At 37.1% G+C, this 13,691-nt stretch overlaps 1 protein-coding gene across 1 annotated transcript; it reads left to right on the forward strand.

Annotated features, from left to right (window-relative positions):
* Window positions 1-5,330: 5,330 nt before the first annotated feature.
* Window positions 5,331-12,202, forward strand: LOC308664447 (serine protease 1-like; the record flags this gene model as incomplete). The annotated part of the gene is made up of 5 exons (XM_081321684.1): window positions 5,331-5,370; window positions 6,875-7,037; window positions 9,040-9,293; window positions 10,531-10,667; window positions 12,053-12,202. The coding sequence occupies 5 exons, from the start codon at window positions 5,331-5,333 to the stop codon at window positions 12,200-12,202; spliced, it is 744 nt and encodes a 247-aa protein (XP_081177810.1).
* Between the last annotated feature and the right edge of the window lie 1,489 nt (window positions 12,203-13,691).

Genomic DNA, 13,691 nt, shown 5'->3' on the forward strand with positions numbered 1-13,691 from the left:
AGTTAAAGATGGAATCATATATAGTTCATTCAGATCTTTGTTCATTTGTTTTCAAATTAAAAGAGGTTCTATGAATAGATATTTAATTTATTATGCTATGATTTTCTTACATTGTCTTGTGGAAGCTTATTGTCACATTGGGAGTAATCTGACATTGTTCTTACAATTACCAACCACAGTCTTGAAAAAGGCCTGAATTGGTGTGTGCAGACACTAAGACTGCCAGATTGATTCTTCACTTCCCCAAGCTAGCACTCTTCAGATGCGCTTGACTACAATTTCCATCATCCTCTGTCTACATACTTAAAGAAGTAATCAACTGCCATGATCCATATGGATTAATCATAATCTGAAAGAGTATTATTGTACAGTATTGCATTGTAGATCTACTTGGGTGTCAAGCTGTTAGAATTTTATCAGGCACTGCAACAGAATATTCTTCATAATAGTATGAGAAGACATCCTGTTACATGACTAAAAAGATGTGTTACGAAGTGTAGGTAAGTGCATTATTATCTATGTGAGTTGTATTGTGCATGTGTTCATAAATATGCATGCACAGGAGAAAAAAGTTACAGCTCCAGATACCGCTTCCTTAGCATGAGTTAGAAGACCTTCAGATTTTATGCATGCTAAAGTTGCTTGCTCCACCAAGAATTGCTGGGAAAGAAACATCTGGAATCGACAGAGGTAGGAGATATCACCTTTTAGGTTATAGATAAGCTAATGTGAAAATTCAGGACCCATATCTGGAAATGTTCTATCATATCAAGGACCAGTCAAGAGGGAGAATCTTAATTACTTTATTGTCAACAAAAGGCCTTGGAGCTGCTTCAGGGAAAGGGACATTTTGTTCACAATTAATGGTTTATAGCTTCACAATGGCATAAGAAGTTACTTTTATGTTTTGCAGTTCTTTTTTTTTAAAAAAAAATCATTTAAGTTCCACTAATTTAATATCACAAATTGTGATATTTTTAATAAAATTGTTAACTGAATTTGAAGTAAGAAACTTTTGAATTTACAGTATTGAATGGTTCAATCAATCACATTTTTATTACAGTCATAGACCAACGTTTGTTGAACGGCTGAGCAACAGGGATCTCAGTAACCTGCTGAAGAATGATAAGTGCAAATAAGATCCATCAGACTTTTGACTCTGCTTGAATTATTTCCTGAGCAACCCAAAGACCTGAGTAATTGTTCAGTAACAAATTAAAAAATTTTCAAATCTTCTTAAATTATTTTCTACTGTTCTAATAAAAATGCAAGTTTTTCCCCCCAATTAGAATTTGTATTGGAGAGCTGAGCAGTAGCAATACTAACCCCAATCTATAAAAGCAAATTGAGAGGATATAAGAAGGGATGAAGTATATTTCTGCCTCAGGTATGTGTTCACCTAAGTTTTGAGTTGGTACCAGCTATGTGGGGTTTGACACTGAGGAAGTGGACAGGATCCTTGAGATAGTTAATCTAGCCACCTTAGAGTCCTGAATCTTTCTACAGGTACTGGGTTGAGAATACAAGCCTTATGGGAGTTTTATTTGAGTGATGATTATTTTATTCCCCAGATATTGTCTTCTGGTTTTTATATTTTATTGCAGGGGTGTGAAACTCAATTTCATTGAGGGCTGCATCAGCATTGCGGTTGCCCTCAAGGGGCCGGGTGGGAGTGGCCTGGGTGGGCGTAGCCTACTGGGTGGGCATGGCTAGAGTGTGTATGGCCTACTGGGTGGGCGTGGCCAGCTCTACATCGTTCGCATCAAGAGTGCCTATGGGGGCCTGGGCAGGAGTGGGACAGATCTGGGGGTCTCTGGCAGAAGGAGGGTCTCTGGGCCAGGGCCAAGGCAGTGGGGGCCGTTCCCTCACTGTTTCCAGGATGGCTTCGTGGGCCACATGAAACCACTTCGCGGGCCGGATCCGACCCCCGGGCCTTGTGTTTGACATGTCTGTTTTATTGTATTTGTTCTGAACTGCAAGGGACGCGGTGGCTCAGTGGGTTAGGATGCTGAGCTTGTTGATCGGAAGGTCGGCAGTTTGGCGGGTCGAATCCCGAGTGCCGCGTAACAGAGTGAGCGCCTGTTACTCGTCCCAGCTTCTGCCAACCTAGCAGTTCGAAAGCACGTAAAAATGCAAGTAGAAAAATAGGGAGGACTACGGTGGGAAGGTAACAGCGTTCCGTGCGCCTTTGGCGTCTAGTCATGCCGGCCACATGACCACAGAGACATCCTCGGACAAGCGCTGGCTCTTCGGCTTTGAAACGGAGATGAGCACCGGCCCCTAGAGTCGGAAACGACTAGCACACATGTGCGGGGGAACCTTTACCTTTACCTTTTACTCTGAACTGGATTGCTGGTTAAAATTATTTTGAGCTAGTATGACAAACAAATCAATAATAAATACAGTCCAATTACTTTCAGTTCTCTTCATGGGATAGGTAGACATGTTCTCATGTGATACTTTTGCAGAATAACAGAGCTGGAAGGGGCCTTGGAAGTCTTCTAGTCCAACCTCCTGCTCAAGCAGGAAATCCTATAACTTTTCAGACAAATTCTTCTTTAAAACCTTCAGTGTTGGAGCACCCATAACAAGAAACCAAATATCAAGAAATGTGAACAAGAAACCACAACAAACGGAGATTGCCCTAAATGAATGAATGTGTTCTGGGACTGGTGGCTTTACTGCATAAATGAGCTAGAAAGAGGGATGAGCAGTCCAGCAGCTCTTGTGTTAAGTAGTGTGTTTTCAAAAGATTTCAAAAACATCTTTCCAACTGGAAGAATGGATTTTAAAATAATTGGGTCAGTGCAGTAAAAGCAAACACAAAGTGCAGCATAGTGGAACAGCAATAACAAAACCCAAAGTTCACAATCACACTAATGATCATTATCTCCATCAAATTTTAACCCTGGTTGTGGCAAAGATTAAAAAAAAATGAATTCAATACTGGGAATTATTAAAAATGAGATTGAAAATAAAATTGTCAGCACTGTAATGCCTATAAACAACTGTAAATCTATATTGTCGCATAAATAATGTACACTGTCTATCTTCTACGCTGCACTTCAAAAAGAATATTTTACAGTTGAAAAAAACAAAAAATACTTAGAGAATAGCTCCTTTATGAAGAAAGACTACAACTTTGTGAGAATTTTTTTTCCAATTTGGAAATAAGGTGGGTTATAGGTGGCATGAATATTGAAAAATAAGGTATGGCATCAATATTGAAAATAAAAACAGATTCTTCTCACACAAAATTATAACTCTGTGTCATCACCCCCAGCTAAATCCAAGGAAATGCATGCTCAAAATATATGAAAAGTATTTTTTTTACATAGCACATTAAGCTATTGAGTTGGATAGCACCAAATGAAACGATGGTCTTCCAGTTTATCTAGGTTTCAAAAGAGATTGAAGTTACGTAGGCTAGTAGCTGTAGTAGCTCTCCCTACATATTCTAGTCACCATCGGACAACATTCTACTGCCATTCAAGCAAGTGTGAAAAAGAAACTCTCTTCACATCTCCTGGATCAACACCAAGAAAATTAATATCAACAGGAGGAACATACAGGGAGGTCTTGGAAGGGACCAGCATGATGGCAGATTCCTGTACTTGAGCGTTCAGGAATTTTAGGCAAACACATGGATTTAATTTCATCCCGGTTTACATTTTTCTGTAAATCTGTGCAAAGCTCTGATTGAGTGCTTTACTTTAATGAAGGCTCATCATACAAAACACTCTTCAGTGCTACTTTGGGAAACAATGACCACACACACTGTACTTTTTAAAACAAAGCAATTATATTGCTTTGTTTGGCATCACTTTGAAGTCTCATTCAACATTTCCAGGGATCTCAACCAACTCTTTCATCAGCTACTGGAAATATTAGAGGAAGTTCATATGCAGAAGCCTCTTCTGGCCATAAATATTGTAAATCCAAACAAGAACACCATAGTAAAAGAAGATTTGTCTAAGTCCAAGATATCTATCAATCTAGATAAGACAGCATCAGTCATCTATGAGCCCAGAATGGTGGTTTGTAGTGAAAAATGTTCTTACGTGAGGTTTTAGATGACAGGAATGTTCACATGAGTCAAAACTCTGATGGCATGGGGTTTAAGGTCTCATGGAAGTTTCTGTGTATACAGCTGAAGACAATTCTGGTTGCACACTGAATTTTGCAGCTTGGACCAAGAGCACAGCACAGTTTGGGGAGAGGTTAAATTTCTTGACTTTCCACATTTGTCCACATTTAACACAAGTAATAAATACATCAAGACCTGTAACCATGGAAATAACATATTTGAATAAAGGGGGATTTTTGTCTGATCCACATTCTTTGCTCCAATAACTAGTAGGAGTTAAAATACCAAACATTGACACTTATTGTGATAAACATTCTTGCTTTCACTATTCTGCAATGCATCACTCAAACTACTGTTCTGTAAGTTGTGCTTCTGGCCATGTCACCTTCTGTCTCAATGACTCCATCACATCTTTGGGGGAGATCAGAAAACTTTATGGGGCCAGACAATGTCATTACCAAACCTATGGAAATCCAGAAGGATATCTCTTCTTTAGGTGGTTGTTATGGTGCTGGTACTGATGGAGAAGACACTGTGGTGTTGCTAATTGGTCAGTACTTTCACATCATGCAATCAAATCCTTTGAGTGAGACTTTGAGTGAGATGATCTCCTGAAATCCAAGATGAACTGGGCAAACTGGGATAACTGCCAGTATTTTCTCTGGATCAGGACCACAAGTGGATCAAACTGTTAAAAGATCTCTATCTTGCTGTATTTGATGTAGAGTAGACAAAAAAGCTATGGTTCATATCTATTTCTCCAGAGTAGCATAATCTGGCATAAGTATGGGGAAATTTTCTGTGACCTGTTAAATTTCGCCCCAGCTAAGGAAAGAACTGAGCTCTGGCAGCCATGTCTTTGCCATGTATGTTGAAAGGCCTTTGATGTGAACAGGAGTGGCTCAAGCTTTGCAAACCCCCAAAATCTTAGAACATTCAGAAACATCCAAGTAGGTAGACAGATAGGCTCAATGGAAGACCCAGCACACAGGTCAAATGGTGCGTGAGTATCTGCCTAATGCTTTCCTTTAGATTTAAGACACCTGGAACAATGCTATCACATATGGCACATCATGAAAATGTCTAATACATGATTAATTGGTAATTATGCTTATGCAAGACCTTGGGAAGTAGGGAGCTGTTGGGTCTTGGGCCAAAAAGATAAGATCCCAAGAAGGGTATAAATGGGGAAATATTCCCTCAGCACATCCCATTCCAACTTACAAAATTACCATCAGACAGAATGAAAGTCCTGTGGATCTTTGCCTTCCTCGGAGCAGCATGTGAGTTTTAAAACAGATACTTGATTCTTCTAGTCTCTGAGGTTGGAGGGTACAATGGGGACAGCCATCTTTTTCTCTCCATGTTCCTCATCGGGGAGCACTAAATGAGTGGGTGCTTTAGGGCTCAAATATTAATTTACTCTTTAATGGACATCTAGCTTTAAAGTATACTCCCTTTTCCCATTAGATCTTCTGAATCAAAGGTTTACTGTATTTTCAGGCATTTCTGGTTATCTTTCTAACTAGACTTTATTAAGTGAAGGCTGATGGATATCCTTTGGATTGAACTACCTTAATCAGTTGAATCTCTAAGTCAGACCACCATTTTCTCCATGGGTAGTTCCTTTATTTATATACTTCTACTATTCTCTCTGAAGCATTTACAGCCCTGCAATTTTCTAAGGAGTACTAAGCCCTAATGAATACATGTTTTGCTGTGAGAAGAGTAAAGAAACCTCCCTCAACACAAGGATGCCTTTGTGAGACTGTTTTGGATTGAATTTAACTGAAATTCCTTGTATGTCTGATTTGAAAGAGAATCCTATATTTCCTTTGTACTTGACTTAAAGCTAAATCTATTAACAGTAGGAACACATACACACACATGCCCAAAACCTTTCTTCTTTCTTCTGAAGATTCACCTGAGTGTAAAATAGGTTTTACCATTTGATTTTGGTACTGTTTTTGGTAACAATTCTCGTAGTTCATTCTTTGCTGTTTCCCTCAAAATACATAGAATACAAACATATTCGAAGCTGGCCTAGAACTATTGTCTCAGATATCCAGCTTTCTATAGCCTTGGTGGAGCAGTGGGCTAATGCCTCCTTAAGTAACACCAGCTGCCTGCAATTAGTGCAGGTTCGCATCCCACCAGGCTCAAGGTTGACTCAGCCTTCCATCCTTCCGAGGTAGGTAAAATGAAGACCCAGATTGTTGGGGTCAATTAAGCTGACTTTGTAATAATGCCGCTTGGGGTGTGTGTGAAAGCCCTAATAAGCAGGGATATACATAGAATGAAGGCTACTGCTAAGCTTGTAAGCCGCCCTGAGTCTTCGGAGAAGGGCGGGATATAAATGGAATTAAAATAAATAAATAAATAAATAAAAATATATGTACTTATATTTTATATATGAGTCCTCATTATTTATGTGTGTAGAATTTTATGTATGAAACATATAGATTGTTCCAATCTCCCACAACTTGCAGATATGTTACACATACCTGCATACATCATATGAATCTGAGAAAACCAAAACCACAGCTCATTATCACCTTTTGGGGAACTTATATAGATATATTAAGAAAGTTGAATAATTCAATCATTCGGTAGTCCATCATTAAGTAATCTCAGTTGAGGCTAACATGTTTCAAATTACAGAGGAGTAGTGGTCTTCTCTATAAATAGCACCCATTGCTTCATGGTTTCAATAGGAACATATACTCCAGTGGGCTTTCTACATAATAGTGCTGTATTTATTCATTTTGATGTCCCTTTTCTTATTAGTTGCTGCCCCCTTTGAGGATGATGATGACAAGATTGTTGGAGGATATACCTGCCAGAAAAATGCTATCCCTTATCAGGTTTCACTGAATTCTGGCTATCATTTCTGTGGCGGTTCCCTCATCAATGAACAATGGGTCGTTTCAGCTGCCCATTGTTATAAATCGTGAGTAAAGAGTATTTTTATGATATCTTAAAGCAATTTCTGATAAAGCCGATCTCTACACATGGAAGTTAAAAAAGCACCAACAATAAATCAATGTCATATTCATTCAGTAAAGTCTTGTGTGCTTGTGATTCCACTTTTATTTATTCCTAGTCTGGTGTTTTATTATTAAAGATCAATCCCAATCAATCCCAAAGCCAAAAAACGTCTATGATATCAAGGTAATCTTACAGGACTATAGCTGTCCACTCAATTATATAGATTGTGATAGTGGCATGGAAATATCTTAAATAAATCAATTACACTAATTTACATAGAGTGCAAATCTAATGATAATGATCTGTAAGGGTTCCTTACATCACTTGCTAAGCTAACTCATTCCCTGAAAGTCACAGGTTTCTTCAGAAATAGCCTGTTGTGGAATTGATTCAAGGGGCATATTTTTTTGTACCCGGATCCAGTGTGAGAGAGTAGAAACCTATTCCGGATCTCTAAGGTCAGGCAACTGACCCAAGGATGAAATGCAGCAAGCAGAAAATGTTATTTTGATTAGAAGGCAAAATGTCTGTTTCTAATAATTACTGTATAACAGTTAAGGCTGAGCCAGACGTTTTATACTATCTGGCAAAAGTCAGGAATAGTCTTATGCTATTTTGTGTTGCACCTTAAGAGGGCTTTGAAGCTTCAGTATACATGATTTATGCTTAGAGCATAAAACCTGAACCTAACCCTGAAAATGGAAGTTTCCTACCTTGTTTCTCTGCATTTTGTCTTATGAGAAAACATTACTTTATGCTTAAGGGCAAAGTTTAACTTCCACCTTCACTACTAAGGACACGGGAATTAATAAGATTGTTTATGAAGATTCTCAGTCATCCAGGTCATGGTTGTCCCAAAGGTGCTTTTTCAACAGGCAACTGGACTTTTTTTTTCTTTGAAGACATTTTGCTTCTCCTCCAAGAAGATTCTTCAGATCTAACTGGCTGGTGGGGGAATGGAGGGATTTATATTCCTTGCAGACAGCTGCTTATTTGCATTCTTTTAGAGAGTCAATAAGGCCACTTGGAGGTTTATCTGTGTCCTCAAGGTCACCTGAGTGGGGAAAATGGGTGTGGAGTCTTTTTGGAACTGCTGAAAGGACTGTGATCCTTCCATTCGCCACCATCCAGTCAGACCTGAAGAAACGTCTTGGATGAGAAGTGAAACGTCTTCAAACAAAAACAAGAAAGTCCAGTTGCCTCTTGAAAAAATACCAGTGGGACAATTAATAAAATTGTTATTTTATTGTTGCGAACCACCCAAAGTTGTTGAGAGCTAGTACATCTTAGGTTCTTAGGAAGAATGTTACGCTATGAAGATCAATACCAGTTAAAGAATTATCTGCCATGACAATTGTTGTGAATAGTTAATAATTATTTACTTATTCTTTCCAACTTCTGTATCTTTACAATGGTAGGAGGCCTTATATGCATATTTCACTAATTTATGCAACAGTTATATATAATGTCTAAACAGCTTTAAAAAGATCACCTTACTTTTTTTGACATGTGCATTTTCTTATATTGGGCTTTTTAAAATGTAAATTCCTTCACAGGTACATTTTTTAAAAAACATTCTTTTAACATTTTGTTTGTATGCAAAATTCAAGAATAATTTTTTGGGGATGCTCTGGGGGAAAGTGTAGAATTTGATGAAGCAACAATCAAACTTTCTTAGTTAATACCAGAATCTGTATTGTTGTGGAGATGAGTGAAAATAGATTCTCTAAATTCATATTCAACCCTAATAGGGCTAGAATTGTTTTAACCTCTAACTTTGTGAAATTTATGATATTAGTCATGAATACATGCAAAGTTCCCAGGTTAGATTGGACTCTCTACTAAAACTATGACGGTTGATTTGATTGCGTGTTCTTTAACATAAGGTATTCAAAGCTTTTTTCTTACTTGAGATCAGACATTGCTTTGTACAACCAATATAATGCTGCAATATTAACTTTCAGCCGCATGGATGTGAGACTTGGAGAGCACAATATTGTAGAAAATGAACAGAGCGAGCAGATTAAAAAACCTGCAAAAATAATTGTTCATTCAGATTACAACTCTTGGCTCCTGGATAATGATATCATGCTCATCAAGCTGGAATCACCTGTCACTATTGATGCAAGTGTCTCACCTATCCCTTTGAGTAACGGATGTCCAGCAGTTGGTGATATCTGCTTGATCTCAGGATGGGGCAATACTCTCAGCAATGGTGGTGAGTATTAACAAGAATTGGCTAACTTACTCTGAGTCCCAGGTACATGATTGAAGAACTATAATCGTTACTACCTGCTGGTCAGTTCTACAATGTAGACCAGACTAAGAAACCATTGCCATGTCAGTCAAGACTGCTTTGTCAAATGGCTCCCACTATTTGTATTTCAAAGATATGGCTATTTCCCCAGGACTTTGGTGGGGATGATTGACGCCCCCTTTTCTTCCTTTTCCTTGTTCTTATCCAGATTTGTTTTCTCTGTCATTTTTGTTTTGTGTTTCTTGTATTGTTTCTTGTTCTTAATTTGTAAACTACCTGGGAGTCGGACTACATATAAATTTTAGTAACAAGTACAACACCTCCCTATCCCAGGTCCTTTGGAAGGATTCAACTGGTGGATAAAAATGCCAAATCCATCCTAAGCATCAGGCTGACTGTATGACAAACCATAATAATAACACAATCTTGCAAACCTGAATGTGCTTCCCTCATTTTATCTGCATGTGAGGTATGAAGGGGCTTATATGAGACATTTTTTCAAATTATTTTCTTGACCTCTGCTCAAGTCCCTCTTATCTGACTATTGCCTTGGTAGCAACTTTGCCTCTTATCCTTCAAGGCCATTCCCTAAGCCCTCTTCATCACCAAATGCAAGCAACACTTCTTAAATCTAGAAGTGTGTTTCTTGATCACTGTTGAATTGCTAACTGTTCTAAGTATTCACAGGGATAGAGACATTCAGAGGCAACTTGACTCTATCATGAAATTCCAGGCTTAAACTCTAACATTAAAAAGAAAAATATTCTTGAACTGAACCTTGAACAAATGTAAGCCTACAAATGCTGGTTTGGATAGTTTTAGAGCACTGAAGATGAATGTGCATCAAATTCCCCCTTTTTTTCTTGAAGCACTTTTATCTGAGTTAGTTACCTCACCTCAGATATCATATTCCATAAATTATCTAGCTAGCTAGTTGCTTTTATTTGTTTTGAATTACAGCATTGCTAGTGATCATTTAAACAGTCTTGTGGCATCTTTTAAGACTAACAAATAATAATAATAATAATAATAATAATAATAATAATAATAATAATAATAATAATAATAATAATAATAATAATAATAATAATAATAATAATAATAATAATAATAATTTATTTATATATGTTAATATAAAGCATATATTTTTATGAGCTGCTGCTTATTTCCTTATTTTTCCCATTCTCTTTTTTTCTAGTAAACTACCCTGATCTTCTGCAGTGCCTGAATGCCCCAATCCTAAGTGATGAGGAATGCAATGCTGCTTACCCAGGACAAATCACCCCAAATATGGTCTGTGTTGGATACCTAGAGGGTGGCAAAGACTCTTGCCAGGTGAGGACACTTGCTTTCTGATCCTCTGAAATGATATGCATTCAGGATTAATTTACAGATTAGCCATATTATTTAAACCGTTCTTTTAACATTTCAACAAAAAATAGGTGAGCAAAGCAGAAATAAAACTAGGCAGAAGAAAAAACAGGAAAGAAAAAAGGATATTAAAATAAAAATAGGACGAAAAATGCTTTAAACATTAAAAGATTAAAAAGTGTTTTAAACAGTAATTTGAAATACTGACCACCAGGAGTAAAACTCTCAGATTTTCCACTATGTTAATGAAAAGCCTGTTCATATGTGAAAAGTGGAAACCTCTTGAAACCAATTTTCAGATCAGGGTGTAGCAAGACCTTTCTTTTGGTGTAAGATAATATTTTTAATTCCGGACCACACACAACAAAACCTGAGTTGTTCAAATATCAACAGATGTTGGGTTATGGCTAAAGTATATAAATTTTAAAATACATGTACATTTGATTCATTTCTCCTCTAATCAACATTGTGGTGCAATTGTGCATTGTGGTGAATCCATGTGATGCAATTGTAGAACACTCTAAACATGAATCAAAGCTCTGCCTGGTAAATGCCCAAACAAATCTTTTGCAGAAATTTGAGCATCTTATGAATATAGAATACAAAGATAACTTTCTTTAAAACTGTAACCCATTCCAGCTCTTTGTTCCACACTTTTTGCCAGTTTCCCATTTCTGTTTTAGTGTCATTTTTCAATTGTAGAGGAAAAATTAACGGAAGACTATGGAACCTCTAAATCCTTTTGCAATAATATGAACAATTTTGGAATTTGGAACACTGCTAATATGTTTGGTGCATAACATATAAAGATATTTGAATTGAATATGTAATGATGCTGCATTTTTAGTCAGTCCAAATTCCTTCTGCAACCCATTAAATTTAAATTAACAATAATTTAATCCAAAATATCTATACCATTATTTACTCAGGAACCCTGAAAGAAAGTTTTACTAGGAATTTTCAGGCTGGAATTGGACTGAATTTGTTTGGAGCACTGTACTGAATTTGTTTGGAGCACTGGACTGAATTTGTGGGGCATTGTAGACATTGTACACTGAAGTGATAGGAAGGGGAATTTGGCCATTTTTCTTATATTTTGATTTAAGCTAAAGAAAAATATGGAAGATTACATCACTCTTGCTTTGAAGAAAGACTGTATAAACTCCTAAATTTTTATGAAGCTTGGAGGAATCTAGCTGGGACCACAAAAATGTTTTGGGTAACCATTCAACAAGTTCTCCTTATGATCTGAAGTTAATTCAATCTGAATTGAATTACAAATTTTCATTTTATTTATAGCCAACTGGAATATCAAACCTTTCTTCTTTTCAATTCTTTTTGCCTTTTAGGGAGATTCTGGTGGCCCCGTGGTTTGTAATGGAAGGCTCCAGGGCATTGTCTCCTGGGGTATAGGTTGTGCTCTGCCTGGCTATCCAGGAGTCTATACCAAAGTATGCAAATACATCGACTGGATCAATGAAATCATAGCTGTCAACTGAAACAGATGCTTTCCTCTTGTTCCAACCTCTCCAGAGAATGAAATGAAATAAATAGAACCTGATTAACACGCTCTCTGTTTAATGTTTTTATTTTAATAATGGTCATATAGATCGAGCAGTGTATTAAGCAGCAGACAGAGAAAGAGAAAGAGGCCTACCCAGTGGTGGGATTCAAATATGTGAACAACCGGTTCTCTGTGTAGATGCCACTTCTGGAAGTCCATTCTGGGCCTGGGCAACAAAAAATTAGCTACTGGTTCTGCTGAAGTGGTGCAAACTGGCTGAATCCCACCACTGGGCCTACCTTTCTGCCAATTTAACAGTAACCAATTGGAGAGACACAATGGGATATATGAGCATGGATCTGAACAAAAGAATTTTTTCCTTTAATTTCTATTTACTATATTTTTTTCTTTGAATACATTTCTTATTAGATATATAAAATCTTTTAACAAAAAACTATTCAAAAAAATAAAATCAGAAACCGGGAGAAACTTACTTTTTAGAGTTTGGACGGACTACTCTCATCAAGATGTTTTTGTAACTTGAGCTGTTCTGTCTGTACAGATTTCTCCAATAGTTATGTGACAATGCAATATATTATAAAGGAGTTTAAGTAAACATAGGAAATGAGACATCTCAGAAAATCAGGTTAACAAATTCTCTCTAATTTACTACATTTCTGAACCCATAAGGATAGTTTTATTTATTTTCTATTTGAGGGATTCTATAATCATTTTCTTATGGTGTTATTTTTGGGGCTTTCTTCTAATTGCTAATTTTATGGCAATGTTCTTTGCTGGTTGCTGCATAGTTCATTTTCAATTATACTTAACTCCAAGAGTGCCCTTTTATAGTAAACCTTTCCTAAAACTGTCAATTAGTTTATTAATTATATAAATCTAAAGAGATGCCCAGCTTACAACTGTGATTGTGGGCAGCATATGGAGAATAAAACAAATAAAACAAATGAAATTGAATGAAAAAAGGAACACAACTCTAATCAATGCAAAAAATGATGGGCTGACTTGAACTTCAGACCCAGTGCCTGAGAGAACAACCCAGTCTTTAAGGACTTCCATAATGTTAGCAAATTTGGGATCCCATGAATCTCAAAGACAGCTGCTACAACAGAGAGAACACACTTCCTGGGTCCCATCAAATGGCATTGTTTAATCCATCCCATTGGATCAAATGAGACAGGCAGAAGTAAGTGAAGGGAAAGAGATGGTTCTGCAGTTAACCATGCTAAAATTCTGCATGTGGTATATATGGAATGCCCCAGATTCTTGTTTCTCTTTTTTTTTCTTTCCAAAGTCCTTGGCAATGCTAGTGGCCTTTCCAACATTAGCACACAAGGACACCAAATCACACAAAATTTCATTTTGAAAAGCAAAGAATATCTGTAACAGAATGCACAAGGCTGGAGCACTGAACCATGGATGATATAGACAGACTGAAAGGGAAATTTGTGATCTGGTTCAGTTTT

This window comes from Vipera berus (genome assembly GCF_964194415.1).
Source record: "Vipera berus genome assembly, chromosome: 2".
Taxonomy (NCBI): Eukaryota; Metazoa; Chordata; class Lepidosauria; order Squamata; family Viperidae; genus Vipera; species Vipera berus.